Source organism: Pangasianodon hypophthalmus, chromosome 11, assembly GCF_027358585.1.
Source record: "Pangasianodon hypophthalmus isolate fPanHyp1 chromosome 11, fPanHyp1.pri, whole genome shotgun sequence".
NCBI lineage: Eukaryota > Metazoa > Chordata > Actinopteri > Siluriformes > Pangasiidae > Pangasianodon > Pangasianodon hypophthalmus.
In genome coordinates, this window is record NC_069720.1 from 22,902,255 (window position 1) to 22,919,169 (window position 16,915).

The 16,915-nt window shown below is 40.2% G+C and overlaps 1 protein-coding gene across 3 annotated transcripts in view; it reads right to left on the reverse strand.

Moving 5' to 3' along the window:
• diaph3 (diaphanous-related formin 3) overlaps positions 1 to 16,915 on the reverse strand; it is a 324,811-nt gene that overhangs the window by 287,940 nt on the left and 19,956 nt on the right. For 2 of the 3 annotated variants that reach the window (XM_053238350.1, XM_053238348.1), the window contains exon 2: positions 4,188 to 4,220. The exons of the other annotated variant lie outside the window; for it this stretch is intronic. In XM_053238350.1, coding sequence (XP_053094325.1) covers positions 4,188 to 4,220 — 33 coding nt within the window. The remainder of the gene's footprint in view (positions 1 to 4,187; positions 4,221 to 16,915) is intronic. 3 annotated transcript variants of the gene reach the window in all.

Below are 16,915 nucleotides of genomic sequence, written 5' to 3' on the forward strand. Positions count from 1 at the left end.
TCATACCATACAGGCTATTCATCCAGTCATGTATATGCATGCACGCCTATCTGTCCATCCAACAACATAAAAATGTCTGGCTCCAGTGTGTGTTCCTGCTGAGCTGAACACATAATAAAGCTGATTATCCTATTCCAGTGACTACTCTCCCTCTGGCATTAAAAGTCTGAATCAATAGCAACCCAAGACAAACAAAAACACATTTGCCAATCGATACCATGAAAGAAATGCCACATATTATACAAAAAACAAGAAAAATTTAGAACAAAGAAGAACAACAGAGAGCGCAGAATAATAAAAGATGGCTCAGTGGGTGTGGAATTAAAGAAAGGAAGATTTAAAGCATAGTGGGCAAGAATTGACATAGACAAATAGTAGGAGCAAATGGAACATTAGACAGGACTGTGAATTACAACGAGACAGAAAGAGGAATGCGGATGATTGCAATGCTAAATTCCACTGGATTTCCAATTTACAACTTGATTGAGAATTCGATCGATAAGTGGTTTAAATGAACTGGCTTCTCCAAGTCCCTCTAGTAACGTCTGTCCGCTCTGTGGCCATCTTGTCAGCGTTCCCGGGGCGTTATTTTCAGTCATAGAAGCCTGGGCTACTATGTACTTGAATTGGGAAAGCCACATACACCAGAGATGGATGACATTTCAAATATATACACTTTATAGCCAACAGTTTGTAGACACCTGACCATCATACCTGTATGTGTTCCATCTCCAAATTATTGCCACAAAGATGGAAGCACACAATTGTCTATAAAGACTTTGTATGCTGTAGCATTAAAAATTTCCCTTCACTGGAACTAAGAAGTTTCAGCAAACGTGTTTCAGCATGCACACAAAGCGAGCTCCATGAAGACACGGTGTGTTAATGTTGGAGTGGAAGAACTCGAGTGTCCTGCACAGAGCCCTGACCTCAACCCCACTGAACACCTTTAAGATGAATTGGAATGCCAAATGAACCCCAGACCTCCTCACCAACATCAGTGCCTGACCTCACTGCAGGTTTGATACACCACTTGAAAACAAGGTGTCCTGCTCAACATAAAGAGCACAGCAAAACAACAGAGGCAAAAGAAAAAGTCCCTGAGAGCATGCTGACACCATCTGCAGCTACCATTTTTTTTTCTTTAAAAAAAAAAGAAAGAAAAAAGAAAGAAAACAGACAGTGAAAAAGTGCAAAGTATAACTAAAAATAATGGAATCCGTTGCTTTGGATGGCAATTAATTCTAGGAAGTCTAGGATGTAGGACTTTGTAGGCTAAGAGTGCATACTGAGCCTCATTACACAGTGCTTAGTAGCCGCTAATTTTCAAATACCTACCAGAAACATACAAACGTTTTCTCAGAATATACAGCTGGAGCAGTCTCTGCTACTTTTGTTGTCTCTTCACCCTTGCAGAATGGTCCCAGCGAAAATGGGAGTCACGTTGGCTTATTTCAAAACGTATGTTAACTTATGATTTAGTTCAATATTCAAGTGGTTTTAAAAAAAAAAAAAAAAAAAAAAAAAAAAAAAAAAGTAAAAACCACACACAGAAAGCTTTTATGCTCACTTTCTTCCACATTTTTATGAGAGTTCATCTCTGCTTTCAAATTTATTCTCCGAATTAATTTTATCTAACCCCTTCAGTCAGGCTACGGCTATACCATGTTCTCTTAATAAAGAGAATGATGAGTCACTAGCTATTTGCCTATAAAAGCATAAAAGACCGAAATGCCCCATTCAACATTCAGATGCCCGAGAGCATTGTGATCCATTAACATGCAGACCAGTCAATTGAGGAGCTCTCCAGAAGTTGCATATTTAAATCTGTAGCTTTTTAAAAATCTACTGCTGAGCCTTTAGTGTATCTCTTGGGAGAATTTTTCCATTACCATCATAAGTCCTGTTTATTTCCTCCTATGGAAGAAAACTCTTTTCATCAGTGCTGGTCAGTGGAGCTCAAATTTATTTCATATATGCACTGAAAGTCAAAGTTAATAGTCAACTATTACAGGCGCACAAATTATTTAACTTACTTAACATATTAGCAAGCTGAAATAGCCCTCTGTTTCAATTTAATTTTTATGCAAACACTAATTTCACTAACTACTAATAACCTGCTGGAGCAAACAGCATTGCCACACCTGGCATACACTGCACTGGTAATGAGACTGATTTAATGTTCTTAATTTTCTAACACAATTACACTCAAATTTCACAGAACATTTTTTACATAGCTAGGACAGTTTCCAGATAGGACTCGTTTCCAGCATCAGTGCTAGCTTCTGACTTTTTCCCCTCTGACAAATTTCCCTTAAACTTTAAGCTGATAAATGTAATTTGTATAAATGTTTTTTGTCCAAGTAACTCTCTGTTCTCCAAAAGTTTTATTGTCTTTTTTTAACCCCTTACAAGCCTTTTAAAAAATAAAAATAAAAACAGAAAAATGCTGCTTGCATAAGTATTTAACTCTAGTACTGATTTAACTATAGTATTGATTAAAGTACTTAAATTTAGTACACATTAGTACTTGGTAGAAGCACCTTTTGCTGCAGTAAAAGCTTTAAGTCCATTGGGGTAAGTTCCTATCAGCTCTGCACACTGTTAAGGAGAGATTTTCATCCATTCTTCCTGGCAGATTTGCTCCAGGTTCTTCAGGTTGGTTGTTGTTTGTTGACTGCAATTTTCAAACAGTGCCACAGTTCTACACTTTGACTTGGCCACTGGAGAACATTCACCTTTTTATTTTTAACCGCTCCTGCATTTCTTTGGCCTAATATGTGGGACTATTGTCCTGCTGAAAGGTGAAGTTTCTCCCAAGCTTTAGTATTTAGTACACGGGGCAGTCGTGGCCATAATGGATAGAGTCTCAGACTTGTAACCCGAAGGTGAACCTGAAGGTTGTGGGTTCGAGTCTCGGGTCCAGCAGGGATTGTAGGTGGGGGAGTGAATGACCAGCGCTCTCTCCCACCCTCATTACCACAACTGAGGTGAGACCCTTGAGCAAGGCACCGAACCCCCAAAACTGCTCCCCAGGCGCCGCAGCAAAAAAGGCTGCCCACTGCTCCGGGTGTGTGTTCACTACTCTGTGTGTGTATGTGTGTGTGTGTGTTCACTTCTGTGTGTGTGTGTGTGCACTTGGATGGGTTAAATGCAGAGCACAAAACACCATACTTGGCTACACGTCACTTCACTTCACTTCATTTACACCCCATTCCCAATAACTGCTATGTCCATGTATAGTATAAGCTTATCTGCTGAATACTAGTCATAGTATGTCATGTTTACATTCACAGCAACTCTTTTGCACTCCTGTCATATCTGATTCACTTTCTTACTAGAACTGTGTACCAGTCGGCGCTGCACTGTATCTTACTGTCCTGTTTTGGTAGTCATTGTACACTCTTGTGCTGTTCACAGACGAACTGTTTCATCATTAAGACAATATCTTTCATCTGCAGCTGCTGGTCCCTTAGGGGTTGAATACTTATCCAAGCAGCATTTTTCAGTTTTTAATTTTATTTGAAATACTTGCTGGCCAAAAATTTATCAGGGTTTGAAAATTCACTATAAGAGGAAGTGAGTTTGCTGTAAATGGCTTCCTGAAACAGAATTTCATCATTTAAATTCCTCACTATTCATAATTTCTACACTGCTATCTGCTGGTACAGCAAGTAACACGAAACAGCCTCAAATACAAACACAAATTCGTGCAATGTTTAACAGTGGGACAGCCCACCTATGAGCACTTTCATCAAGAGTAAACCAACGGCAAACACAGAGCATGTTTAGATGCAATCTCAAGGTCAGTCATAATACATGCTTTACAAGAGAACAGCTTTATTAAGAGCAAATTCTACAGTGTTAGAGGAAGAGCAAGGTTAGTTAACACTGGACAAAAGCCCGCTGTATGATTTTAGATAAAAAGGTTTTCAGAACTGCGCTGCTGTCTCAATGCTTAAATGAAAATAAATTAGCTACCATGCATTCACACTGCAAGCTTTTTTTTTTTTAAATAAATAGCCCAGTTAGGAGTGAGAAATCAGACTCTCAGTTTTGGCTAATAAACAGACAAAGCTAATCAAAACAGAGATCACGGCATGATGTTAGTAAATACAGCATCAAAGAACAACGAAAGGGGAGAGGGGAAGGGGAAAAAAAAAAAGAAAAGAAAAAAAAGGTCTTACCACATCATCTGTAAGCGTTCTGATGTTTAAGGGCTACGAACAGAGAGAAGCAATGTGATTAGAACATAAAAAGCACGAGACCTTCAGTGTAAAATTGTATTCTAAACACAATATGATCTTCTCAGCAGAAATTATTTTATGTACAACAAGACTTTTTAGATTTAAAGGATTAGCGTGTCATTCACACATTCTGTAGCCTGAGGAAATACACAAATCCGCCCTGCTCTCAATGCTAGAAAACACCCGAGACACCAAGCAGTAGGTTGAGCAGGGATTTCTCACTGGACTGAGATGGTGGTGTGTGTGTGTGTGTGTGTGTGTGTGTGTGTGTACAGGGACAGAAACCGACTCCAAACTGATGTTACGCTCAGTACAGTGTGGCCGGATGTTTCCTGTAATCCAGATCCAGCATGTGCGGCTTGTTTACTATATTAGTCAGAGAGTCCAGAGAGACAAAGAGATTATTTGATCGTGACAGATTATCTGATTATTAGTTATGTATATTTATTTTTGCTCTATTTTTCTTTTCTCTTTTTATTGCTATTGGCAATATTCTAATTGCCGTAATAGTCATGCCAATAAAGCTGAATGAAATTAACTCAATTAAGAGAGAGAGAGAGAGAGAGAGACCTTTTGACTTTGACTTGAGAAACCAAAAGAAAGAGAGAGAGGGACAGATAGACAGAGAGAGAGAGAGAGAGAGAGAGAGAGAGAGAGAGAGAGAGAGAGAGAGAGAGAGATGATAGCCATTAATTATAAAAATACAAAAAAGTGCAATCAAATTCTGGAAACAGCTAAAAGAGAGCGACCCACTCTCATATCATTATAAAGCTCTGCAATACCTAGAGTTCAGCAAAGACACCAGTCCCCGAGTCACTGCAATACAACACCACTAACACACCACTAACACTCCACTAACACTCCACTAACACTCCACTAACACTCCACTAACACTCCACTAACACTCCACTAACACACACTCCACTACCACGCCACTACCACGCCACTAACACTCCACTAACACACCACTAACACACCACTAACACTCCACTAACACTCCACTAACACTCCACTAACACTCCACTAACACGCCACTAACACGCCACTAACACGCCACTAACACGCCACTAACACTCCACTAACACACACGCCACTACCACGCCACTAACACTCCACTAACACTCCACTAACACTCCACTAACACACCACTAACACTCCACTAACACTCCACTAACACTCCACTAACACTCCACTAACACTCCACTAACACACCACTAACACTCCACTAACACACCACTAACACGCCACTAACACGCCACTAACACGCCACTAACACGCCACTAACACGCCACTAACACTCCACTAACACACACTCCACTACCACGCCACTACCACGCCACTAACACGCCACTAACACTCCACTAACACTCCACTAACACTCCACTAACACACACTCCACTACCACGCCACTACCACGCCACTAACACGCCACTAACACTCCACTAACACGCCACTAACACGCCACTAACACTCCACTAACACACCACTAACACACCACTAACACTCCACTAACACACCACTAACACACCACTAACACTCCACTAACACGCCACTAACACGCCACTAACACGCCACTAACACTCCACTAACACTCCACTAACACACACTCCACTACCACGCCACTACCACGCCACTAACACGCCACTAACACTCCACTAACACACCACTAACACACCACTAACACTCCACTAACACTCCACTAACACGCCACTAACACGCCACTAACACTCCACTAACACTCCACTAACACTCCACTAACACTCCACTAACACTCCACTAACACTCCACTAACACTCAGCAACAGAAGACCCAAGAAGAATTAACCAAATTACACAAACACTGAAAGTAAAATATTTGACCTATTGGTAAAGCCAAACTAAAATAAACTGCAGTGTTGTCTGGCCCTAAACAGACAGTACAGCGTGGCAGATTATCTGAGCACAGTGACAAACTACAGACTCAACGAGCATCGCTTGACCATTGAAACAGACCGATACACACAGTCCTGGCTGCCCCGAGAGAAGTGACTGTGGAAGCAGTGCACGCTAAATAAAAGAGACAGAGCTACACTTCCTCACTGAATTCACAAAATATAACCACATTCGAGCTGAATTCTTCACCGAAATGAACAAAATCATCCTCATATTTAACTGCGTCTCAGTCCCCGACAAACTGCCCCACCTACTGGGGGAGCAAAGAGAGAGCTGCACACTAGCAGCACAGCACACACACACACACACACACACACACACACACACACACACACACACACACACACACACACACACACGCACGCCACCAGGTGAGGGACAGTAGCTGCGTTTACATGGACACTAATAATCTGATCGTAATTGGACTAGAAGCACAATCAGATTTAATAAGTCACGTGTAAATACGTCAATCAGAATGAATTGGCCAAAACCGATTAAAATTTCATTCAGATCGTAAGGGGTGGTTTAAACCTTTTCTAATCCGACGGAGAGGACGTGTAAACACTTCATCGGATTGAAAATGAAACCAGATAGTTCTGCGCAAGTGCAATGACGTACAAATCTCGTAATGACGTGTGACGCACGGCTGTCAGCGGTATTGGGGCTCTGACCGTAGCCTCACCAGGTGCCATGTTCCCCTCCACCATGGAGCATAGTGTCATAAATGACTGACGTGTCATCCTAAAATTCTCCTTCCACTCCTCGTCTGTGAAGTGGTGCAAGACGACGTTGTCCCACCGGTCCTGGCTTCGGACCCTCATCCACAGACGCCTTGTTCTGGGCTCGGGAAGGGGCGTTTTAATTGCTTGATAAATACACGCAGTACCGCACAACACATCACGCGCTCGTCGTCTTCTAATTAGCAGCTGAAATAGGCAAATGTTAAGTCTGCTTTTTAAAACGAAAAAAAGAAGCAATGGCAAGAGAGTGGCTGCTAGTATCTGCGTGTTGGAACGGCTGGAAACGTGTAATCGTGCACTGTGCGCATGTCAGAAGATTCTGTCATGTAAAGGCGCATATTAACCTGATTACTTTATTCAGCGTTCTTGTAAACACTGCGATCGGATTAATCAATCTGCTTGATTTCATTCCGATTGAAACAAAAAGTGTCCATGTAAACGTGACTAGTGAGTGACCACATCTAATATCTCTCTCTCTCTCTCTCACACACACTCACACACTCACACACACACACACACACACACACACACACACACACACACACACACCTGCCACCAGTTGAGGGACAGTGAGTGACCACATCTAATATATAACACACACACACACACACACACACCCACACCCAATTCTATTTTGTATTCTGTTTTTTTTCTGAGAGATAGACAGACAGAGACACAGACAGAGACACAGACAGAGAGACAGACAGAGAGACAGACAGAGAGACAGACAGAGAGACAGACAGACTATTTCTGGCTAATTATTAGAGCCATAGAGCTTTTTATTTCTTAAGTTTCCACTCACAGAACACACAAGGTGAAGTTTTTTCTTTGAATTGAATTACATTACTTATAAGTCTAGCTGCAGCTTGAGTTTCTGGGGTTTTATTAAACCTCAATTCAAGTGACCACTCAGACAGGCGACTAACTATAAGAGCTCAAAAAAATAAGCATATTTATTCTGATAAGAGTAGGTTGTTATTTCCATCACTGTAGCACAACTGAGAAAAGGGCATGCTGCACAGATGCCATTTCTCTCACCACACACATGCAAAACAACGGACGTGTCCTTCTGCGTGTACACTGTGTACTTTAATGGACATGGAATTGACGCGGCATCTGAAGCCTCATATTCAACAGTTGCCGTGTGTGTGTGTGTGTGTGTGTGTGTGTGTGTGCTTGTGTGAGAGAATATATTGACCGAGCTACACTGATGCTGAACACTGCTGCATGCACAGACACATCAATCAATAGTCCAGACTTTAATTAGCATAAACACACAAGGAAGAACACAAATGTCAACCTGTCTAATGAAGTGTGTGGGATTAATATTTGTATTGTGTTTAGCAAGAGACAGATGGACAGAGAATTAGAGACAGAAAGTATTTCAGTGTCTGTCAAGTGTCTTGTAAAAACTCTCAAATCTATTCCCTAGTGCTCTTCTTACCAATTAATATGCATCTCCATCTATTTTTTTTTTTTAATGCGGTCAAGTTGTGTACTCCAGTGGTTCTCATTCTTTCTGTGTCCAGCGCATGTTTATTTTTACTCTATTTTTTTTCTTTTCTCTGCAAATTAACAAAAGATGAGAAATTAAAACCATCTTAGGAGAGTGACACACTTCGCTGTAAAATATGTGGCAGAACCTGAGGGACAGCGAGACACCGACTGTCCTATTCACACCCTCAACATCAATGCACAATATGTTCAAATACTTCCCTGTCTTTTTTTGTTGTTGTTACTGTTTGCTTGTTATGTTTTTCGTTTATTATGTTTGTGCATAAATGCAGATGTATGTGTATTCTACGTAAATGTATACTTTATCTGTCTGCACTATTTGCTTGGCAACAATGTGATTTAGAACATTCGTACCAGTAAAGCACTTTTGAATTGAAATTGAATTGCGAGAGACAGAGATAGATTGGGGTGGTGGGGAGAGAGAGAGAGAGAGAGAGGAGAGAGAGAGAGAGAAGAGAGAGAGAGACTGAAAAAGTCAAACAGAGACAAAGAAAGAGAACAAGAGAGAGAGAGATGGAGAAAGACAGGGAGAAACAGAGAGAGAGAGAGAGAGAGAGAGAATGAAAAAGACAAACAGACAAAGAAAGAGAAAAAGAGAGACAGAGAGAGAGATGGAGAAAGACAGGGAGAAACACACAGAGAGAGAGAGAGAGAGAGAGAGAGAGAGAGAGAGAGAATGAAAAAGACAAACAGACAAAGAAAGAGAAAAAGAGAGACAGAGAGAGAGATGGAGAAAGACAGGGAGAAACACACAGAGAGAGAGAGAGAGAGAGAGAGAGAGAGAGAGAGAGAATGAAAAAGACAAACAGACAAAGAAAGAGAAAAAGAGAGACAGAGAGAGAGATGGAGAAAGACAGGGAGAAACACACAGAGAGAGAGAGAGAGAGAACGAAAAAGACAAACAGACAAAGAAAGAGAAAAAGAGAGACAGAGAGAGATGGAGAAAGACAGGGAGAAACAGAGAGAGAGAGAGAGAGAGAGAGAGAGAGAGAGAGAATGAAAAAGACAAACAGAGACAAAGAAAGAGAGACAGAGAGAGATGGAGAAAGACAGGGAGAAACAGAGAGAGAGAGAGAGAGAGAGAGAGAGAGAGAGAGAATGAAAAAGACAAACAGAGACAAAGAAAGAGAGACAGAGAGAGATGGAGAAAGACGGAGAAACAGAGAGAGAGAGAGAGAGAGAGAGAGAGAGAGAGAGAATGAAAAAGACAAACAGAGACAAAGAAAGAGAGACAGAGAGAGATGGAGAAAGACAGGGAGAAACACAGAGAGAGAGACAGAGAGAGAGAGAGAGAGAGAGAGAGAGAGAGAGACAGAGAGAGAGAGAATGAATTTAACTCTCACCCTCTGGCCTCGCCCTAAATCATACTACAGTAATCTCTATTTCTCCGCGAAAGGGACGCGACTGCACTTTGACGGTGTAAATCTGCGACTGCTGTAAACACGTTACATTTCTCCTTCTGCTGCCACTCCTAACACGTGTTTTTAAAAGGATCAATTAATACTGTAACACCGTGAAATTTTTCAACAAGGTCATCAAACTGTGAAAATTTCAAAGAGTAACATCCTTAACAGACAAACAATAATAATATCAAACTGTCAAACTGTGCTCACAAATCAAGCCCTTGACAGTCAGTCTGGATCATGAAGCGCCATCATATTTACACAAGAACAGCAAAGTTAAGAATTAAAAAGCCAGCCTGAGAATCACAGAAGTCACAGCCATCCGAGTTTGACATTTTGTCATTTGCAGCAGAAACGGAGAGGAAAAAAAAAAAAAAAAATACAACAAATCACCATTTTCAAAAAGTCCCATGTCAAAGACACAAATTTCCATGCCACAAGCAAATGAGCATTGTTCCTTTGTGACATGAACGTCTGCAACAGGAAATGCCTGGACTTTGGATTGACGACCAAATTACACCCAACTGTTGCGTTGGCGTGTCGTATTTGTGAAATGCTGTGATGGAGAATTCAAAATAATAACATAACTTATAATGTTTACAAAAGCTTACAAAAAAAAAAACCAGCTCATATTGTCAGCTTCGAGCCCAGTCTTGAGTTATTTAATATTCACCCTACACTTCCCATGCAAACACATCAAGCCCATTCCAGATGGCATGCGTTATATAAATCAGCCAAAATTTCCAATCTATGTTTTCACAAGCTCCTTGAAAAAACACTGGGCTTATGGGAGGTTCTGCCATGTGCCGCCTGCATCAGACCGACTTCATTAATAAGGTCAAAACAAACTGACACGCCACAAAATAAACGTGTGGAGCTGGAGATCAATCAACAAGCCTGTGTGGCAGAAATGCCCTTCATTAAAGCCAAATGGGTCAAAAAACGCAACAAAACACCTTCATTAATGCTTGTACATGCAGCATGGGAAAGATGATTTATTTAGTGAAGAAAACACATTAAAAACTGTGGGAGAACATTCGTGCTACATTCATCATGTCGGGAGCGTATGCTTGCTTGGTTTGAAAGTGTAAATTGTAAGTTTGAGTAAGTTTCTTTCCTGTGTTAGTATTCGTTCATCTCAGCTGCATTGTGTCAGAGAAAATATGAAAGACAACTCGATGTGCAGATATTTGACTTGCTGGAAATGTGAATTAGCGTCACCTTAAAAAAAAGGACGGGCAGGTGATTCCCTTCAGCGCTGACAGGAAGTAACACATCAGTAAACTGGATCACTCTAAGGCACTCTTACTAGAAATTTACATCTTGAGAATGCTGTAACCAAAATCCTGACACATGCTAGGATGAGAATTCACATTCATCTGGCCCTTTAAACACTTCACTGGTCCACTGTATCATTTACAACAGAGTTTTAAGACTTTATCATTTTGTACTTCTCTTCATTACACAAATAATGGTTCAGATGATCAAACTGCAGCTGGTTCACGAACCCTAAAGCCCTGAGCGAAAAGTCAGCTTTCAGTTACTCTAATATTAACTCTGATATTCTCTGACAGAAAATCTCTTAGCTACTGACACACAAAAAAATGTATCAAATGTATTCATTTCATATCGTTTCAGAAGCTGTTTATCATCCTGATAGATTTTAAGTATTATTTTTGTTTATTGGTTCTGTGTGGATGAGGTTTTTATCCCTTTATGCCGTTATTCAGATTGGATTAGTTTATCAGGGGGACGTCTGTAAGAATTTTTTTTTTTATCAGTGATAAAACTCTCCCACCTGGACGGCAATAATTTAACCACAGGAGAAGTGAGATTCTAGCAGGTTGTATTTTTCACGAACGCGAATGTTTGCGTCATGTGGTCTTATATGTATGATCACACACCATTCCCAACATGGCAGCCAAGAGGTCAAAGAGGTGCGGGCTCTTATTTCAGCAACAATTTGAAAACACAATTCATAATCACAAAGTGTCAGAAAGCATTCATTTTTCATTTTGTGATTCAGGAAGCGTTTAATATCTAAGGAAGGGTCACTGATACGCGTGCTGCAAGAATAAATATAGCATGGAGCAGCAGAAGGAGGAAAATCAGATGGCCACTGACTCTGGTTTAAAAAAAAAAAGTAGGTAATTCTGCTTTAAATTTTCTCAAAAGAGGACAGAGATGGCTGAAATAAAATCACCTGTAAAAAAGGAAATTACTCCAGGACCGCTTGCAAATTTAATCCTGTTCACACAGAGCTTTAGACTGTATTACTCCTTTTCATTCATTATTTTAAAAAATAGAAAGAAATGATGAATTTTGCTGATAACCTTGTTTGCCTAACCACCCAGCTTGCTAGTTTCGCATACCCATCAACAAAACTGAGTTTTATTCCCTTCAGCCCGTATTGTTATCGTGTCACTTGTACACATTTAGTCAATGTGTATGACAGTTACCTCACCACTGACTTAAACGGGGTCTTATGGAAATTAAATTAAAACACATTTCCATTTTTTTGGGAGGCTTCATGTGCTGCTTTTTTCCTTGCAGACACTCTGACTTCCATCTTATAATGAAATAGTGATAAATACTGATAATGCTAAAAGAGTTTATGGAAATGTTACGGGACTTTAGCTTCATCCAAATCTGTCTAGAAAGATGAGCTCGTACTTTACTTTACTGTACTTTGAATATTCCTTTGTGTTCTGCCACAGTTTGTTTTCCAGAGTAATGACACGCCATGTAACACTCTTTCTATCGTCTCCTGCCGAATAACAAAATGAATTGCGTCACATTTTCAATATATAGTCCTTTCACAAATTACTTTTCTATGGTTAAAAAAAAAATGGAGTGTGTATATACAGGGTTTTACAGTGAAAAGCTTCTGCCTCTCTGTTTTAGTTAAGATTAGACGTTAGAAATGTTTTCGCTTCGACACTTCATCGAAGGGTTATTTAAGTGCCAGTTTTGATTTTCCGGCTGAAAATTTTCAGTGGCTATCCTGATAAATATAGCTAAATGATGTTCAATGTTTACTTGTGTAATGTTAGCTGAGTCGACAGAAAGCCAAGCTGATACTTTCTAGCGAGAGAATCAAGTTGGGATGATGTGAGATGAGGGGAAGGGGGCGGTCAGTTATTGCTGAAGTTATTTCCTGTGCGACTGTAAATCATTCCAGTTTCATATGTCAAGTGGCTCATCTGCTTTTTTTTTTTTTTTTTTCTTCTCGGGGGTGTTGGAAGAAAATGGCTCTTTGTGTATTTTTGTGATTTTGCTGAGTTACGTAAAACGTAAAGGTTGGCAGGTCTGTAAATGTCAACTGCTGAATTAAAATGAAAATTATGTTGTGCACATGGAATTTTTAGTGTGACAACATTACGTACATCATGAACACACTGCCATCTCTGTGATTTATAGAGATCACTTATCCCATGTGAGTCAATCATTATTACTACTGATTACTAATTACTAACATTTAACAGACATGCACTATATGGTCAAAATTTTGTGGACACCTGACCATTACACCCATATGTGCTTGTTCCAGAACATCTCATTGCAGATTTATTCCTCTCTTTGCTGTTATAATAAGCTCCACTCTTCTGGGAAGGCTTTAGATTTTGGAGCGTGGGGATTTGTGTTCATTCAGCTACAAGAGCATTAATGAGGTCAGACACTGATGTTGGTGAGGAGGTCTGGGGTTCAGTCGGTGTTCCAGTTCATCCCAAAGGTGTTCAGTGGGGTTGAGGTCAGGGCTCTGTGCAGGACACTCGAGTTCTTCCACTCCAGCCTTCACACACCATGTCTTCATGGAGCTCGCTTTGTGCACAGGGGCATCGTCATGCTGGAACAGGTTTCAGCCTCTTAGTTCCAGTGAAGGGAAATTGTAATGCTACAGCATACCAAGCATTACATCCTATATAATTGTGTGATTTCAACAGTGTGGGGAAAAACCACATATGGGTGTGATGGTCAGGTGTCCACATGTGGTTCATCCCCATACTTTTGGCCATATAGTGTATCTTAGCCTGAAGAAAGAAGAACAACTAGAAGATTTGATCTTTTTGTTATATATAGCAAGAATGTGCAACGGGACTGTTCTACAAAGAATTCCTAATAAATATTTCTTTTAATTTTCACCACTGGCTTGTTTCAGCAAGACTTTTCAGACAGATTTTAGACAGATGTTTCATCATGACTGTATCATTAACAAATTTCCACTCTCGGTCATTAAAACTACATCGGTTAAGAAACAGATCACTCTTTCTGAATACCTTCTGATCATTTTGGTTAGGAAAAAAAAATCTGTCAGCAAAGATTAAGACACAGTGTGGGCTATGAGAGGCTCTTCTGGTGAGGCATACAAAAAGTAATTGTAGATTTATAATTTGTCTTGTTACTACATTGTTGTTTCTACTCTTGTTACTAGTGATGTGATCAGTAATGCTGTGCACTTTCTCGCAGAGGGAAAAGGAATAATAATAGTGTAGAGCAGGGGTTCTTTTTGACCCAAAAAGGGTCGTTAAAACACTTTCTAATGAAAGGAATGAATTTTCTGCAACCCCAAACCATTGAGCACTGTATATTTTTAAATTCCAGATTTATGATATAGGACTAATGTAACATTTCAACATTTTATTAGGTCAGTAAAACACACATCTGTAACAGAGACTAAAAACCAAAGGAATATTCCTTGCACTGACTGGCTGATCTAGTGGGAAGTGTTGTGTTGTTATAGGAAAATAATCCATGGCGTGGTACTGTGATGCACCCCGATGCGATGCAGAGGAGCCTGGTTTATACTTGGTGCATGACTTTGCATGCGCATGCAACAGCAGCGGCAAAGCGAGCGGCACTGTTCACAAACACACACTGTGTATCTTACGTAAAGAAGATTTAAAAACAACATTCCTGAGATGGCAAGACAGAGACAAATCATCCCTCTCAGTCAGGTTTCCAAGTTAAATGCTTAGTGATTTCATGCACAGCAATGTTAAACACACTGACGAGGATGAGATCTGTCTCTCTTAAAACTTTACATCATTGTTGCGATTGTTGTCATGGGCTTTGTATCATATCAAATCTAACCTTACATTCAAAACTAATGAAAATCTAGAAAATCCAGAAGCCTGGTTCTCGCAGAAGCCTCGCAAAAAAGACAAACAAAACAGTGATAAATTCAAACGCTAACTGCAACAGAAAAACCCGGTTTCTGTACTCAATAACGGTCTAGAATAGCATTCGATTCGAGACAACATTAGTTTGTTTAGTAGTGGTAGATGGATGGGGAAATCCGGCCATTTTTTTATTGCTGAACGACGCCAACATGGCATGTCATTATAGTGAAAAAGCCTAAAATAACATGTACGGTATTCGCTTAAACATGACTTGTCTGTATATGTGACTCCCTGAAACATTTCAAAAGAGTAAAAAAACAAAAACCATCTTCGATATTTCTAATATTAATTTGTTAAAGACTGTGAGATCGCACATGAGATGATACAGATGTTACAACTCAGCCACATCAATTCCACGTTTGAGCCAAACATCAAGCCGTGTATATATACATGTACAAATTTGTAGTCCAGGAAAGGTTACACCCACAATGACACACACACACACACACACACACACACACACACACACACACACACACACACACACACAGTTCAATAGTTGCCTTAAATTAGTCCAAAAATTCACAGCTCTTAATTAGCCCTTAAATCAATAAACAGTCGCCTTAAATTCATAAGGATGAACACAGATGTCAGCGTTTCTGTGCTGTCTGGGAGAGTAATATTTGCATTCCATTTCAGAACAAAAAAGGAAATCGAACAGACAGACCGCGGACAAAAGACAAAAAGAGGGGAGAGATTTCTTTGTTTGCCTTCATTGCAAATGATCTATTCGAGACTGCCATTCTAATAAGAAATGTGTGTAAATACACATACAATGGATCAACTGGACGTGTTTAGCAAAGCTGGGGAAAAATTCAATTCCAGTCAGTCAGTACAGCGAATGAACAATGTGTCATCACGTTCATGCATGAATGACTGAATCAAGTCATATCAACATTTTGTCTTCCGCTGTAGAAAATGCAACTGCTCCGCATTTGCTCTATGGACAAAAACAAATCAGGAATCAAACAGAAGGCACAACACAAAGCCAAAGGTTCAAAAGCCGTGCTACAGAGTGCACCGGGGCAGAAGAGTCACATTTTGGAAATTAATTTTCATACAACAAAGGAGACTATTTGTCGCAGACAGCTCCCAGCGGTCTACCTCTCGTCTTTCTTTATCCAACATCTCACTGAAGTTTTCACAACCTCCTACAATCACACCATCTGCAAATCCCACACATCACATGCAAGTAAATCAGTACACCACCCAGTATCTGAAATATTCAGATTAGAGGGTAAGCAAGGTAATTACAAAGCTATCTTCACACACTTACACAGCTGTAAAAGAATAACACACACACACACACACACACACACACACACACACACACACACACACACACACACACCCCTTCTCTGATGAATATAGAAGCAATAGGTGGCTTCTTTTGCTTTCCATGTAACCAATACATCTGTTGGAGGCTGTTCTATCAGTTTTGATATTTCTCCGGATTATAAGGAAAACTGACACAGCTGGACACACAGACCCCATTAATGTGGAGTAAGTCAGCCAAAAAAATCAAACACGATCGATCTCAAACTGTAGGGAGCATTCCGAGACGCCGTGGCCTCTACTTATTACAAACACGAAGAAGCAAAACAAGATTAGTCGGTGAGTTTCAGGGTCAGACAGAAAGAAGTGCTCATTAAAAGTGTGCAACGACAGAGGATGAATTCAGGTTTGTTAATGGGATCAACATACCCAAACCTCCAAACCTGGGTACGCTTCACCTCAGCCCATAGAGCACTGACCACCGACAGTTCATCCACTGACCCAGAGCAAGCTAGTAGTTAAAAGCAGATATGCTTTGCGGGGATTCTTGTGTGTTTATGCCTGTGAGACAGAGAAAAGCTTTTTTTTTTTTTTTCTTTTTTCACAGCTTATGTAAAGAAATAA